Genomic DNA, 15,244 nt, shown 5'->3' on the forward strand with positions numbered 1-15,244 from the left:
TTTGCCAATGTAGTAATGTTCACAGCTGCAACATGAGGCCAAATAAATAATCCCCTCACTGTTGCAGTCAAATCTACTTTTTGGAATTAAAATGTAATCTAAATGTTTAAAAAAGACATTGTTGTTGGTATTTACAAATCTACATTGTTTGCAGTTGTGACAAGGAAACGTCCCAAAGGGGTGACCCACAGATAAATTTCTAATTGAATTAGGCTGGTGTAATATTTGCTTCAAGTTACTACACCTTTTATAAATAAATTGTGGTTTATGACCAACAATGACTAAGTCAAGGTTACCCAAAATCACCTTCTAGTTTATCATTTATAATTTTTCTGATGTTAGGCTCAACCAAACTCATAGGAATAGGGAAGGCAAAATTCTTGTTAAAGTTAGAACCAACATCAGTATCAGTCTTAGGGATAAAGCCACAAAGAAGAATGGGAGAGAATTTGGTTATCCCAGTTGCTATAATATTTTGAGAGATCAATTTTAATTTGGCCTCAGGATAACCTTGCAACTTGAACACATCTATACCTCACTGTGGAACTTGGCATCATCACTGATCAGTCTGCTGAGTCTAATAACTTTCCCCCAAAATATATTAAATTTCATTAACTGGGGGTGATAATTGCTGAAATGCAAATAATTATTGGTAAATGTGTCCTTTCTGCATAACTCATTTTCAAACCTGCAATTTTCAACATCCAAGGTACCTTGAATGTCCAAAAAACTAACAGTCTTACCTTTATCACTGAGCATAAAATTTAAACAATTGATACTACCCTTAACTTCTTGCAAAAGTTAGTCAAACAAATCATTCCTTCCTGTCCAAAGAAAAAAATAAATATTCTATGTATCTTCTATATAGTGACACATAGATTCATAGGTTCATAGATTAGTACTAGGCTAACTGCCCTTGTGGGTCATTTTAAGCCTATCCAATTATCCCTTGTGAGACTCAAACCCTGCACCTTGTGTTTGTAAGGCAAACACCTTAACCATTAGGCTACCCTCCCAACCAAATAAACAACCATACAGGTCTCGAACCCAGGACCTTATACACCATAGCCACAGTAGTTAACCACCAAGCCATCATAGAAGTAGAACATATGTAAAAAAAGGCAGTTTAACCAAGAAACACATTTCCCACCAATAGATGACCATGTTGCCAAAACCTGGGGCCACTTTGGCCCCAATTACTACCCCTGCTGCTTACTGGAAAATGCCTTCTTGAAAATAGAAATAATTGTTGCTTAGAACAATATCAAGCAACAAACTGTGTTAATCTCAACACCATTCATATCAGAATAGATGCTTAAAAGCAGCTGCACAAAATCATCCCCATTTTCTTGATCAGTTGCTGTGTACAATAGGGTAACATCAATAGTACCAATAATTTGCTCATTACCCTGAAACTCAGATTTCTTCAAATGGTCAAGGAACAACCAGGAGTCCTTTAAATAAAAAGGAATTTTTTGCACTATAGGATTCAGTATATTGTCCATATAAAAAGCAGTCATAGGAGCAAAAACAGTAGGTCTAAAAGGAGTTTTCCCCTTATTTTTATGAATTTTGGGTATAGCAAATATCCTACTAAGTTGTGGTTGTTCCACAAGTAGAAATTCAAACAACTGCAAATTGATGTAACCATGATGCAATAAATCTAACAACACAAGATCAACTAGGTTAAAACTATTTCAAACACCATCTTTCGAAACTTTCTTAACTTCTGGTGTCTTATAGTAATTCAAATATGGCATTTCTGTAATCATTATAATTCATTACAGCCAGTCTGTTTCCTTTGTCTGCCTTCATATATCTTAAATCATGATAACCCCAAAGTTGGCTCAATGCTAATTGTTCACTGTAAGACAAATTAAAAAAAATGTTCTGACTTCCATTGTTGCCTTTACTTTTTTCAAATATTTTTTTATTTTCCAAATAATATAATTTTTAACAATATAATCATCAATAAACAAGTATTATAAACCTTTATATACACTATGTACAACTGACCTGAACCAAGGAAGGAAAAAATTAATGAAATATATGAAATTAGTAAAACCTTTACTTTTACTAGCCATATTATAAAGCTCAGTCTCATACATCTTTGCAAAAACACTCAATGTGTTGGTCAATGGGGAATTAACAGAACCTGGCCATTTCAAAAACATAGTTTTTCTGCTGAAGATACACCATCAAAAATGTACTTGAGATTCAACTTCCTAACAAAAAGCTTAAAATCATTAATTACATAACTGACCCGGGGTCTCTTGTGCAAATAAACATGAACCCTTTAGAAAGAACATTAAGTTCAACGTCTGTGAAAGTCTGGGTGCTACGGTTGAAAATACTCCAATCCAAAAATCACTGACTTCTTCATCTCCCTCATCTCTTCCCTCAAAATGCTTTCCTGCCTCTTGAAACTGGTGCACGGATGTTGCTCGATCCACGGAAGGAAAAGGAAAAAAAGATGGAAGAAAGGGAGGCAGATCCATGGACACTCAGTTGGGATATTGCAGATGTACTAGCAGTAAGATCTCCACTAACTGAATTAATTACCACCTCATTTGCTTCAACTGAATGGCCAGTGTTTGTATCATGAGTAGGAGTAAATAGGTCTATTTGATTTAAATAATTACCAGCAATGGCATTAGACAAAGTGGAATGCTGTGACCCTTTGAAACCTTTAATAATGTAAGCTTGATTGTTACAATAGGCATGAGTGTCCCTTTCAAGTTTATTCCTTTTCTTATTCACAACAGTGGCCACGTGCCTCTGTACTTTGGCAGAAATACTATCATATAAATGTTTAAACATATGAAATGAAGGATGCCTAACAGCTTAATTGTCCAGTAATTTAATTTCCTCCTTTAACACTTGCAATTTACAAAATTTCCAGTTGAAAAGAAACTGAAGAACCCATAACCTAGTTTTCTTGTGCGCTTCAATTAAATCAGAATATATTTTATCAGTAGGTTTAACTCTATTAGGAAATTTATAGACCCTAAAACCAAGGGGAACTTGTTTAAACTCAAAACATTAAGCTAAATAAAAGTTTTTCAAGCTCCAATGATTTAAATTTTAGAAGTTTCTATTCTAGATTGTAAATGTAAGACTTATAGTGTGGTAAAGATGTAACGGTCATTCTTTCATTTGTTGCCACACCACTGTTAGTTAAATTAGAAAATGGATTCAGCCCACCACTGAACAAAAAAATTGCTCACACAGTGGGAATGTTCTAAATTATCATTATCAGGAACTAATGTACCATCATCAGAAGAAGATAGTCCGTCCAATATCTCTGTGGAATATGGTAACTTGGAAACAAGCCCATTGAAACAATTATGTTTTTTTAAAACAGTTTGGGCTTTCCCAATAACCTCATCCATGGTCTGAATTAACAAATGCAGCACATCAGGTACTCTGTAAGTTCTTAAATTCAAAACAGGGTCCACTTCAGACAAAATCCCTGGCTAGGAAAAAGATGCCTGTTGCGATGCGATGAGTCCGAACACACCATCTACATTAAAACCTGAAGTTGAACCAGCCATGGTAATACTCCTTCCACAAAACTAGATAACCAAAAAACAAGAAATACTGAAAGGTAACCAAACAAATCCACTAAAATAAAAACCCTGTATTTTTAGTAATAGAAAAAGTTGACCAGTCGCTGTTTGTTGGACAGTTGAACGATTATTTAGAATATAGGGAATTGAAGTGGCAGGTACTGTTCAAAGCAGATGATGAGTCTGGTCTCTATGAAGCTATTACCATCAAACGCTTACTTAAATATAAGGTTTTGTAATATATTTTATTCGTATTTGCATCATATATTGTTTTATGAAGTATTTTTATTTATTATTTATTCATGCATTTTTAGTATATTTTAGCATTTTTGTAATCATTGTATTAAGGTAAATACCCTGTTTTTTAGGAGAATTATGGTAATTTTCTGATGTCATTGATGAAGTGTGATATAACTTATTGTTTTCAATTTAAACTGTTAGTTTGAGGTTGTCTTATTTTCTGATGAAGTTCTAAACTTTAAAAGAATGAAAGCACTCAGTTTACACCAAGTTGTCATTTTGGTTTGTTGATTATCTAGTAGCAGACACAACTATAATTTCAAAGCATTTTCATTTTAGTGGATTTGTTTGATTACCTTTTGCTATCTCTTGTTTTTTGTTTATTTTAAGAATAATTTTACAGTATTTAAAAATAATACAAGAAAACTCAACTAGACATAATATAAAAACATTGGTTAACAGAAGGTAAAAGTTATATAACAATGATTTGACAAAGAAATGTTAGCCTTTTTACTTATTCACTCCAATGGAGTTCTGGAAGATTGTACTCAAAGCTCAGGATACAATCACTGGCAGCTTTGATAAAATCAAGTTGTAGCCTCACATTTCAAATAAATGTGCATATTATCTCTGGAGAAATAAGGGTTAGGAAAGAAATATAAATTGACAAGCTGCTCAGCACAAATGTTTACAATTATAATGATCATTACATGTCAGAATAAACAAAATACATTTTAACACTTTATAAATAGCTTACAATATCTCAGTAACCACTCAAGGTACACATACTGTCTGCTGCTTTGATTCATTTGTCAACTTCAACATAAGGCTAAGCAGTTCAAATGTTTTACTTGCCTGTTGAGATATTTATAGAAATTTGAAAATTATGACTATATAAACAGACTATGAGTAACCACTTTATATCTCTTTAGCAATACCAGAATTCAAATAATAGTGAATGTCTGTTGCCCAGCATGTGAACTTTAAGATAAAATCTTTCAAGAGTTTGTATGTAGCATGGTTTTGGAGTTGATTCAAATATGAACAGGATATATTAGACACGTATCAGTATCAACAGTATGTAATTGGAGAAATGCCTGGAGGTGTCACTAGGTTGTAAGCAGTTAAAGCAAGATTAAAGGCAATGTAGTATATTACAAATAGGAATTCCAATACAAACTGAGAGAAAAGTAGGCTTATGGTACATTTAGAGAGAAAGCCATGGGAGAGAAATTGATAGAAGTGAGGAAGTGAGTGAAGAAGAGAGAATAAGGATGTAAGGTATGAATACATATTTTTCCATAGTTAGGGATATAATTTATCTTGGTGTTGAGAAAAATCACAGCCAACATTTGGCTAGGAAGTCTTTTCAGAATGGTTTTGAAGGACGGGAGGGAGGGTATTGACCTGATGGATAGAGATAAGGAGCTCCAGGCCTTAACAACATTGTACTACTACAGAAAATGTCCAGCATATTTGATAAGTTTGTGGACAGACAGTTGTTTTTGGTCAATGGATCATAATGACCAACTAGAAACATAGATGTATTATTTGGTTCATAGGTTCACAAGTATGTACTAGGCTAATGGCCCTGAGGCCTTTACAAGCAAAGCCAATAGAAGTGCCCTGGCATCGTGCTGCCTGATGTTAGTTCCCAGTGACTCTATCAAGTAGAGCCACTGCAGTGATTCCCCGTGGTGAACTTTCTATTTCCCATCCACTCATCAAGATTGCTCTTGGAGAGGGCCAACGAGGTACTCTGCTTGACATGTGGACAAGCAGATGAATTCTGAATAATTTTATAGGTGGTAAGAAGCTGTATATATATATATATATATATATATATATATATATATATATATATATATATATATATATATGTTAGTTAATGGGGTTAGTTTATGAATTCTCACTGTATTCTCACTGTTAAATGCTGTGATCACTGAAGCAAGAAGAAGCTTGTCTGCCCCAAAACAGGATATAAGACTATTGGACTCAACCAATCTACCCAAGGCTAAACAAAATGCATGACTGCCAGCACTGCTTGCTTACCTTGTTTTTAATGTTACATTGACACTTGATGTTATCTACTCCTTGAAGGAAAGGTCCTGTCCTTCATATGTGCCAGTCTTTTCTACCTCAGATGTTCCCTGACATTATGTTCTGTTCTCTCAACGTCTGATCCCATACCCACGCAATACAGTAAATATAAGCACTACAGTTTATGAGCTACAGACTGTGCTTATCTGTTCATTTTCAAAATTGCTTGTCATATTACATGAAAAATAAAAATGTGCTTTGCTGGAATATTCTTAAATTATATTGGGCTCAGAAAATTTGATAAAACAAGCTGTAATATAAATTCATGCTTAGCTGCATTGTCATAGCATCATGCAATGTGCCACATGGAGTATTCCTTCAAAAAGAGCTGTACCAGAAAATCAGTTACCTACGAAGTGTGACTTCCAAAATAATGTGTTATTTGTGTGTATTTACACACTTATTCTTTAATTTGTTTGTTTTGTTTGCTTTGTAATTTAACACTTTTAAAGATGACAATAATAACCTTTAGGCTTACACAGTTGCAGCCACATTTGTAATGCTCATAATAATTCCCATTACAGGTGCATTGCGAACAGCAAATTATTGTGTTTGTGAAAACATAATGAAAGCAGTTGCAATGTACAGCAATAACAAACAATGCTATGCTGTTTAATTTTCCATAGATTGGTTAAGTGTTCCAGACTGTCTTTAGCTCAGTTTGATAAAAATATCAGAGGAGTATCTAGAGTAGTGTGAAGGAGGCAGCTACCCCTTGTGCAAGATATTAGGGGTGTGATTTTTATTACCCACATTCAATTTCTGAATGCCATTAATGCTTCTGCAGAAGCATTGTAGTGCTCCATTCAGAAATTAATACTGATAATGCATTTTTGATCAGGGCTGAAGCACACATTGCTCCCTGTTAGCTGTTCCAAGAGCAATCGCTTTGTTGCAGTTTCAAATATAAGAGAATTTTTTTTTTCTGTCCACAAAAGTTGAGGATGCACTGGATTGGGGAAATGTCTCTGAGCATCAGAAGGGGTAGACAAGCACCTCTGAAAAATATTGTAAATATTATAAATCTCAGTCCTACTGATGATCATTAAAAGAGAAATGTGCTGCCTAAGTTTTTTGTTTAATTTCACTCAGACTGAAATAAATTCACCCTTGAAAGAGAATCTTATTTGAAACAGTATATTATTCATGTATGGTTTGTTCTTTCAGATTGTTACGTTCATTTTTTAATGGAAGTGCATCATAAACATTCTTAACATGCCAGCAAGAATGGGCAGTAGATGCAAATAAGCTGAATACCTAACAACAACTTACTTTGAGTTCAATCTGCACTTTTCATCTGTATTTCACTATTTTACTGCAGTAATTTGTCTTTTTGACTGTTTTTACTGTTTGTGCTTGCTTATTACCTAAACTTGTTTTGCACTGAAATATTGCTTAGTTAGCATAGACTAGTTCCAGACTTGCTGAATCTAACCTGCTTTTCATACACTTGAACTCAAATTCAGTCATCTTACATTAAGAAGAGCTCCCCTGCAGCCTTGTGGCAGACGATTGTGGATATAGTCTTGTCTGACCTGAGGATTGCTGAAGGAAGGATCATTGTGTGATTTCCTATTGGCAGACTAGTTTAAAACTGTTTAATTTCATCTGTATATAAGCCTCACTTTAGCTTGTAGCTGGGCACCACACAATGAGGGTTAGCTGTGCTTTGTATAGACGTAAATGCCTAGAAACTATTTTTTCCCTAGACACCACTGATTGAATCCCTCCCAGATTCCCTGCTGCTCTGCACACAATGCAGCTATGCACTTCTGCACTGCAGGCAACTCAGCTGAGCACTGAGCAGCATTGCCCCACTTTTTATCCCTGATCTTCTATAGAATAGGTCTCCTTGTTAATCCCAGAGCAATAGCTCATCGAATTTGCCCTTTCACAAGTTAGTACTTAAGAATTACCTGCTACTATGGACAGTCAGTTCCTCAACATTTTTCCTGCCAGCCTGATTGACATGAGCATCTGAGGAAATGTAGCAATTGCCTCATGTATACTGACAACCACTTACTCCTAAAGCAAACAAACACAGTATGTGAGAGATATAACTATACCATGAAGCTAGAATTAGTCCTCTCACATAACAATAAACAAGACATCAAACAAGTTGTCAGTACACACACCTCTCCACTCAAACAAGATAAGATCAAGACACATACAAGTCAACATTTGGTCTACCTAGACACTTGCTGTGACTGTTCCATGTTCTATGAAGGGAAGACTATTCAGAGGCTAAAAGATAGAATCCTGAGACATCTTAGGGACATTAAACACAGAGATCTCAAGAATACTCTAGCCAACAGTATTGCTTCTAATTCCACACATAAATTAGTTTTCAAAGTTATAGAATGTATTTCCATCAACTTTAGAAGAGAAGACATCAATAATCTCACTGAAATATGTGAAACAGGCTGGATTCTGAATTTGAGGACTGATCGCCCTCCTGGTTTAAACACTATAGTTCCACTGAAACCTGTACTTAAGAACAAACGATTAACTATTGGATGACAACAGGAGGCTCGGCCTTTTTCTATTTAATGATTGGTTCACAAGTGATGGTTGTTTTAGAGGCATTGTCAGAAAAATAGCCACAAATTCGGCAAGATTAGTTTAAATCATGAAGGACAGTCATAGGAAGTTACAATCTGAAGAAGGCAAATAGCTGAAAGAGCTTGTCATTGTATTGAGCTCTTGCATTGTTTTTATTTGTTTTATTTTGGTTTTGAGTCATTTGAGTCTTGTTCTGTCTAATGTTGAATAAAAGTTTCACTGTGGTGGTACACTGAAGACTTTACCCTACTAGGTTCACAAAATTGGGGGCACAAGAGACCCCCATAGCCAACCCACTGACTTGCCACAGACTTGTCTAAACAAATGTAAAATAAATAAATAATGGCCTTCAAAAAATAAAAAAAAGATTTGTTAACACAAGCTCCATTAATGTAGTGATGGTGTTGACATTATCAAAATCCATCTTTTGAAGGTCCGCCAACACATCCTCAAACCAGATTAACCCTATTTGATGGGGGACAAATGTTATTAACATCTATTGTAACAAAAATACTGTTCTCATCAAAACTTAAGGTGTTAATTTTTCTTTCTAGGAATTGCCATGAATCCCTACATAGTTGTGGAATGGCGTCAACAGATTCTTTCACAAGATGTCTGATATATTCAGCAATGTCGTGTGATTTTGATCTTTTTGCATCAACAATGGGTCTGGGGGTGGCAGAAATGTTTTTATGTATCTTAGGGATGCAGAATATACTGGCTATAAACAGTTTGTGATTTAATATAAACTTGTAGTCCCTCTGATTACGTTGACCCTGCGTGAGCATATCAAACAATGTGACATCAATTTTAGCATAAGCAATGAAAATTTAATTCCCAGATACCTCTAAATATGTATCAGACAAAAGTAGTGTCATCATTCTATTACTGTAGTCTTCACTGCTGATAAACACCATCCCACCCCACCCCACCCCATCCGGTTTCATAACTCTCAATTCTCTATCCTGCCAAATATCTTTGAGTAAAGCAGCTTCGTTACTTGTCATGTTAAAATATTTGTTCCTTAATGGTTGAGAACATAAATGTTTAATCTCATATTCACATAGTATCTCATATATCATAATAGCTTTGTTTAATGGGGGATTAAACACACTACTCATACTAATAGTTATACCATTTCCACTGGATACATTGTGTCAATCACAAGGCAAGATTACATTTCTGGATGTAAAGTTTAAAATCAATAAGAGCTTCACCAATATTAGCCCATCTGGCTGGTATAAAACTCAGCCCTTTAGATAAAAGGTCTGTATGCTTTACATTTACTGGTTTGTGTAAAGTTGTATACAGAAATAAAGTCATTCATTGAGTTTTTTACCAGTACTAAAAGGATGGTGGTGCAAGAGTCCTTGGTGTTGGCCCCATATGTAACAGGAATGAAAGTTATCATTTCTTGTTCTTGTTGTAAATTCTCTTGAGTTTGGCCCCTTGTCTGGTAAAAGTCTCTTCATTGTATAAATTGTATAAATTCTTTGGTGTTCCCTTGTACATTCTCTCTGACCTCTGGACTTGTTCTTGCTCTCAAGGGCTGGCCCATTGGGAGAATCATTTGAAGCTTCTGCATTCATCCTTTTCTGTTGACGTACTATTGGCCTATCGACTGTCAATCAGCTGGGAGTTACGATTGCTGGGGGGTTTGGATAGGCTGTACCATTTTTATACTCAAACAAAGCTCTTCTAAATTTTGTTGATTTTCCATTGTAAAATATCATTACATATGTTGTCTATTTTCTTGAAATTATTAAAATAATTAGTCTCATAATGGTCAAATAAGATATCATTAGTGATTGAATTGTTCATACTGTCTAACTCTCTAGACAACAATTCAGTCCGTATATCACTGCATTTAACCATGCATTTCATAATAACACAGCCAGACGTTTTGAAAATATCTAGGAGTTCCTTGTGATATTCAAAACCTTTTTGCACACCATTTGGGAATTTCCATAACATCAGCCCTCTAGGGCCCTGATTGCTGACAATGTTTTTTTTAACAAATAGCTGTTCTATAGTTGCAATTTCTTGAATAAAGTTAACTTTTTTTCAAAAGTGAACAGCTGGTCCCAAACAAAATCTTGGTTAACAGAGCTGTTAGAAATATTCCACAGTCTCAAATTCAAAAATTGTTCATTTTCCACTTAATTGCACAAAAGGCTTGTTCTATCAGGCAGCCCTACCTTCTCCCTAAAGCAAGAATTATGTTTTTTCCCCAGTCACCACCAGGGAAATCACACCACTCAGTGTTTCCCTGTGTGTGTATGACCCTCCAGTCTCCCCTAAGTCCCAGACACCTGGGTCACAGTCAAAGCTCAATCCCTGTGCATTACAGAGATGGGTGCAAACACCATTTTTACTATGTTACTTTTTAAAAAATGCATGGAAAGGACATTAAATTATTAAAAACATTGTCACCTGAAAAAAAATGCTTACTGTTTTAGGCAACCAGAATTTAGCATACAGTGAATAAACCTGCAATTGTAAATGGTTAGACTGCAGAGGATTCAGAGGCTAACTTTATAAGAGCATAACATTTCAGTGATCCTAAACTTCCAATGCTTAGGCAACATGAAAAAAATGACACTAGTGGTATCAAATTAAAAGAATGCACAATGTGAGGAAAATGTGGACTCACCTTTTGTATGAAATTAAAAGAATGTACAATGTGAGTAAAATGTGGATTCAACTTTTGTATGAAATTAAAAGAATGCACAGTGTGAGTAAAATGCGGACTCACCTTCTGTCTCTATGGATTTTTACACCGATCAGTGTAATCACAGCAATTAATACAATACTTCCAAACACACTCCCCAACACAATTCCTAGGGTATTATCTGAAAAACAGACAACACAGGAAAAAGTAATGAGATGCACATTTAATATGGATTTAAGTTCAATACATGGCAAAAATCTCAACAGTTGTTCCATTCAATCGGCACAGCCTATCACTGCCATGTAAGTACATAGTATTACTGAAGTACTGGGAGGCCATTTACATAGTATCTTATTGAAGTTTATCATGACAAATAGGCAAATGACTAGTACTTTGAAATAAGTCATAGTAATGCCTTATAGTGTCAAAACTTCAGTAACTGAAGGGATAGCACAAGACTTTAGGTATTTAGTATGGTGTTTCAAATATCGTTCAGCCTTCCCCATTATATAACTACAAAGGCAAACAAAGCTTATCCACCACGGAGAGGTAAAACTGTTCAATACTAAAATGAACTGAAATGATCTGATGACGGCATTTGCCAAAGCGCTCATCTCATTGATTTTATGTGCGTCTGGTAGTTCAATTTAGTATTAAACAGTTTTACCTCTCCGTGGGGGATCAGCTTTGCACATCTTTGTTGTTGAGCTTTACTTTGCTAAGCTGCCTTTAGCTGTCTGTGGTGCGTTTTTACTTGGATTTTTTTCCTATTACATACTGCATCACACTCTGACCATCTTGAATAAGTGTTATCTACCTAATGGGGTCTATAATGATGATATCAATTCCTCCTTAGTTAAGACACAAAACACCATAACTGAAACATCTAAACAATATAATCATGGCACCTCAATATGTCACACAGCAGTATATCACAAAACACTGAAAAACAATCCTTGTTACAGAAGTCTGCCTCCACATTCCTGATCTCTACATACTACTTTGGAGGTCATAACAAGTTTGAGCAAACAGATTTTTTTTGTAAAGAAACTCACTTTTCCCTTTTCTCTTAGTTACATAACCTGACAGCACTACTGCACCTAAGGCAATGTAAAGCCTGACATACAAAGTGCTGAAAACAAACAAAAAATAAATTAGTTAAAATATTTAAAAATTTAACCAAGCAGCAGACTGTTAACAGGAGGGATAACATGAAATTCATACAGCCAAGTGTTTTACTGGAAAGCCTCTCATGGTTAAGTTTAAAAAATTCATGATATAAACACATTTCCCACAAATACAGAACTTAGCCTGTGCAAAGTTATTCACAGGGAGTACTGCAACAAAAAATAAGACAGGCACTTGTTTTAAGTTAGCTTAAAACAAGTGTTTAACAGCAGTTTACTTTGTGCACTGTTAAAAATGAGACTTGCTTTTCACTGGGCTGTGCCTTGTAAATAATATCCTGCTGGGGGGAAAAGCATTGATAGGAAAATTTGGTGTTTTACTGACATCTGTCTTTTATTTAACAGTATGTAATCAAAAGCTGAAGAAATTCATGAATGAAGTATTTATACAATGTCAGACATTCTTTGATCTTTAGTAGGTAATTTATGATACTTGAGCTGAGCAAAAACAGTAGTAGTAGTAGTGAAGTGGATAGAGTACAGTACATTAAAATAGAAAATGAATGAATGAATGAATGCAGGAGTAGCAAATGTATCGACACTAAATTTGTATTCTACATATTGAATGCAGGCAAATACAAATAAAGCAAGCATAACACAATTAGAGTGGGTTTACAGAATTCATATTACAGTAACAGCTAATAGTAATAAATGCAGTACAGCTGGCTGGAAGAGGAGATCTGGTGTGTCAAATGTAACACAGGAGAATGCCATTTCAGTTACTGTGATATTTTTATAGCAGCCACAGAAAGTAAAGGTGGAAGAGTGAGCCGATTCAGTGAAAGAAGTTTAGAGTATAAAACAAATGTATGTGTGCAGGTAGAGATGTTGATAACACAGGAATTATAAAGGATTCTGCTAATGGCAAGTAGCAGGCATGGTAAGAGTGAGCGGTTAAGAAGTTTGTGATGTGTAGGTGAATGGCTACTGTAATGAATAAAATAATGTGAAGGAAAACTAGGAAAAGGTAACGTAATAAAAAAATGGATGGAGTGATAATGGAAAAAAGTGATATGCAGACTGCAAAAAGTAGATGTTCTGATTTGTTAAGCTGACTAAACCCTCATTTACTTGAATAGTAAGGGCTAGGCAAGGCATAGTGGCCATTCAAAATGTACATTTAAAAGCAAGCATAGACATGTTTAAAGGGAGTTTGTTCTTCTGTTTGGCCAAATGGAAGACTCACAATTTCCAGGCATGTACATCAGTTTACAGACTCCTCTGCAGTATGTATGTATGTACGTGTGTATGTATGTATGTATGTATGTATCTAGCTACCTATTTATCTATCTATCTATATATCTAACTAACTACATAACTATCACATGTGTGTGTGTGTGTGTGTGTGTGTGTGTGTGTGTGTGTGTGTGTGTGTGTGTATGTATGTGTGCGTAATAATGTTAATTTTATTTTATTTATTTTTTATTTTACATTTGTTGACCGGGCTGGTCCAACTGGATATATGTCCATTTTCAGTGGAGGCCCAGGGAGAAAAGCTCCACATACAGATGTATATTTACAAAGACATTGGTACATTACAAAGTTTTGGCAATCATTACATTTCATTGTATTTAGCTTATTAATAAGAAAAAAATCCTAGTGCATAACAGCTATGGATATTCATACAAAATATGTACAATGACATTATTAAACTGTAAAGTCACACACACATTATTGTCAATAGAAAAGAAACAAGGTTATACAGGTAAGAAGATTAGTGTCTAGGGACAGCTTAAGTAGTTAGTCTGGGTTAACACAGGGGGCATAACCAGTGTGATTTAAGGTAGGGATTTAGTTTGCTTTTAAATAGGTTAACTGAGGATAGGGAGTTTAGGTGAACAGGGAGGGTGTTCCAGGTTTTACCCACTGTATTAGAGAACAATGAGACACCAGCCAAATTGTTGGTTTTAGCTATTCGTACCAGTAGTTTGTTTGATGAGCGTAAGGTTTTGAGATTATTATAGGTGGTGATAAGGTTAGTGAGCATTGGTGCATTTGTAGGTTGATACAGGATCTTATGGGCTACTATTAGTTGGTTCAATAGTATTAGATTTGACAATTCTAACCAGCCTAGTTGATTAAGATTGTTACAGTGATGGGTTCTATAGGTTGACCCAGTTGCAAATCTGGCAATATTGTTGTAGGAGGTAGCCAGCTTGTTCAGATTGCTTTTACATAGTTTAGTATACATACAGTAGGGTTGAGATTAAGTGGCTACGGGCAATAGTGGTCCTGGCTAGTGGAGTCAGAAAGGGTTTGATCCTGTAGAGGGAATCTAATGTTTTGTTTACTGTTTTTATAGTGTTATTAATATGAGGCTCAAAGGTGAGGTTATTATCAATTAGTACCCCAAGTAGTTTTGTGGTAGGATCAGGAGATATGATAGTTACATTGCTAGATGTTACAGTAAAGTTCAGTGAGGTGGTCCTATGGGTGGGGGTGAATAGTAGCATTTTTGGGTTTTTTTTGGGGTTCAAAATGAGACATCGGTGTAGAAGCCAATTTTATGCTAAAGGTGTTTTGGGTTAGGGACTGAAGTTCTGATGGGGAAGTGGCTGAACATATTAGTGTGTAATCATCTGCATATTGGATACAGGCAGTTTGAGGTATTACAGAATGATTTTTTCAAACAATTTTCCTAAGGTAAGTAAGCGAGACATGAGTAGGAAACTGGAAGCAATGGTGAGCTTGTTTTGATAGCGGCTTAACTAATGCTGTTTTCCAGATGTCATTAAAGCTTTGGGCTAAACACAGATCGTAGAACTGTAGAAAAGGGACATTAATAAATTATCCTCAATGGTAAAGGAATCATGGTATGAGGATACTAGGGTGGGTGGGGGACATTTATTGGAAGATGTTCAAGAAAGGGGTTCAGCATATACATAAGTGAACACATGTTCATGTACAGACACATA

General features: G+C 35.3%; 1 protein-coding gene across 1 annotated transcript in view; it reads right to left on the reverse strand.

Moving 5' to 3' along the window:
* The window catches only part of SUSD2 (sushi domain containing 2), a 1,008,194-nt gene that overhangs the window by 74,449 nt on the left and 918,501 nt on the right, over positions 1-15,244 (reverse strand). Inside the window, exon 14 of the mRNA XM_044068275.1 lies at positions 11,227-11,323. Coding sequence (XP_043924210.1) covers positions 11,227-11,323 — 97 coding nt within the window. The remainder of the gene's footprint in view (positions 1-11,226; positions 11,324-15,244) is intronic.

The sequence above is a fragment of the Protopterus annectens genome, chromosome 4.part0 (assembly GCF_019279795.1).
Source record: "Protopterus annectens isolate FY-2018-M chromosome 4.part0, PAN1.0, whole genome shotgun sequence".
Taxonomy (NCBI): Eukaryota; Metazoa; Chordata; order Ceratodontiformes; family Protopteridae; genus Protopterus; species Protopterus annectens.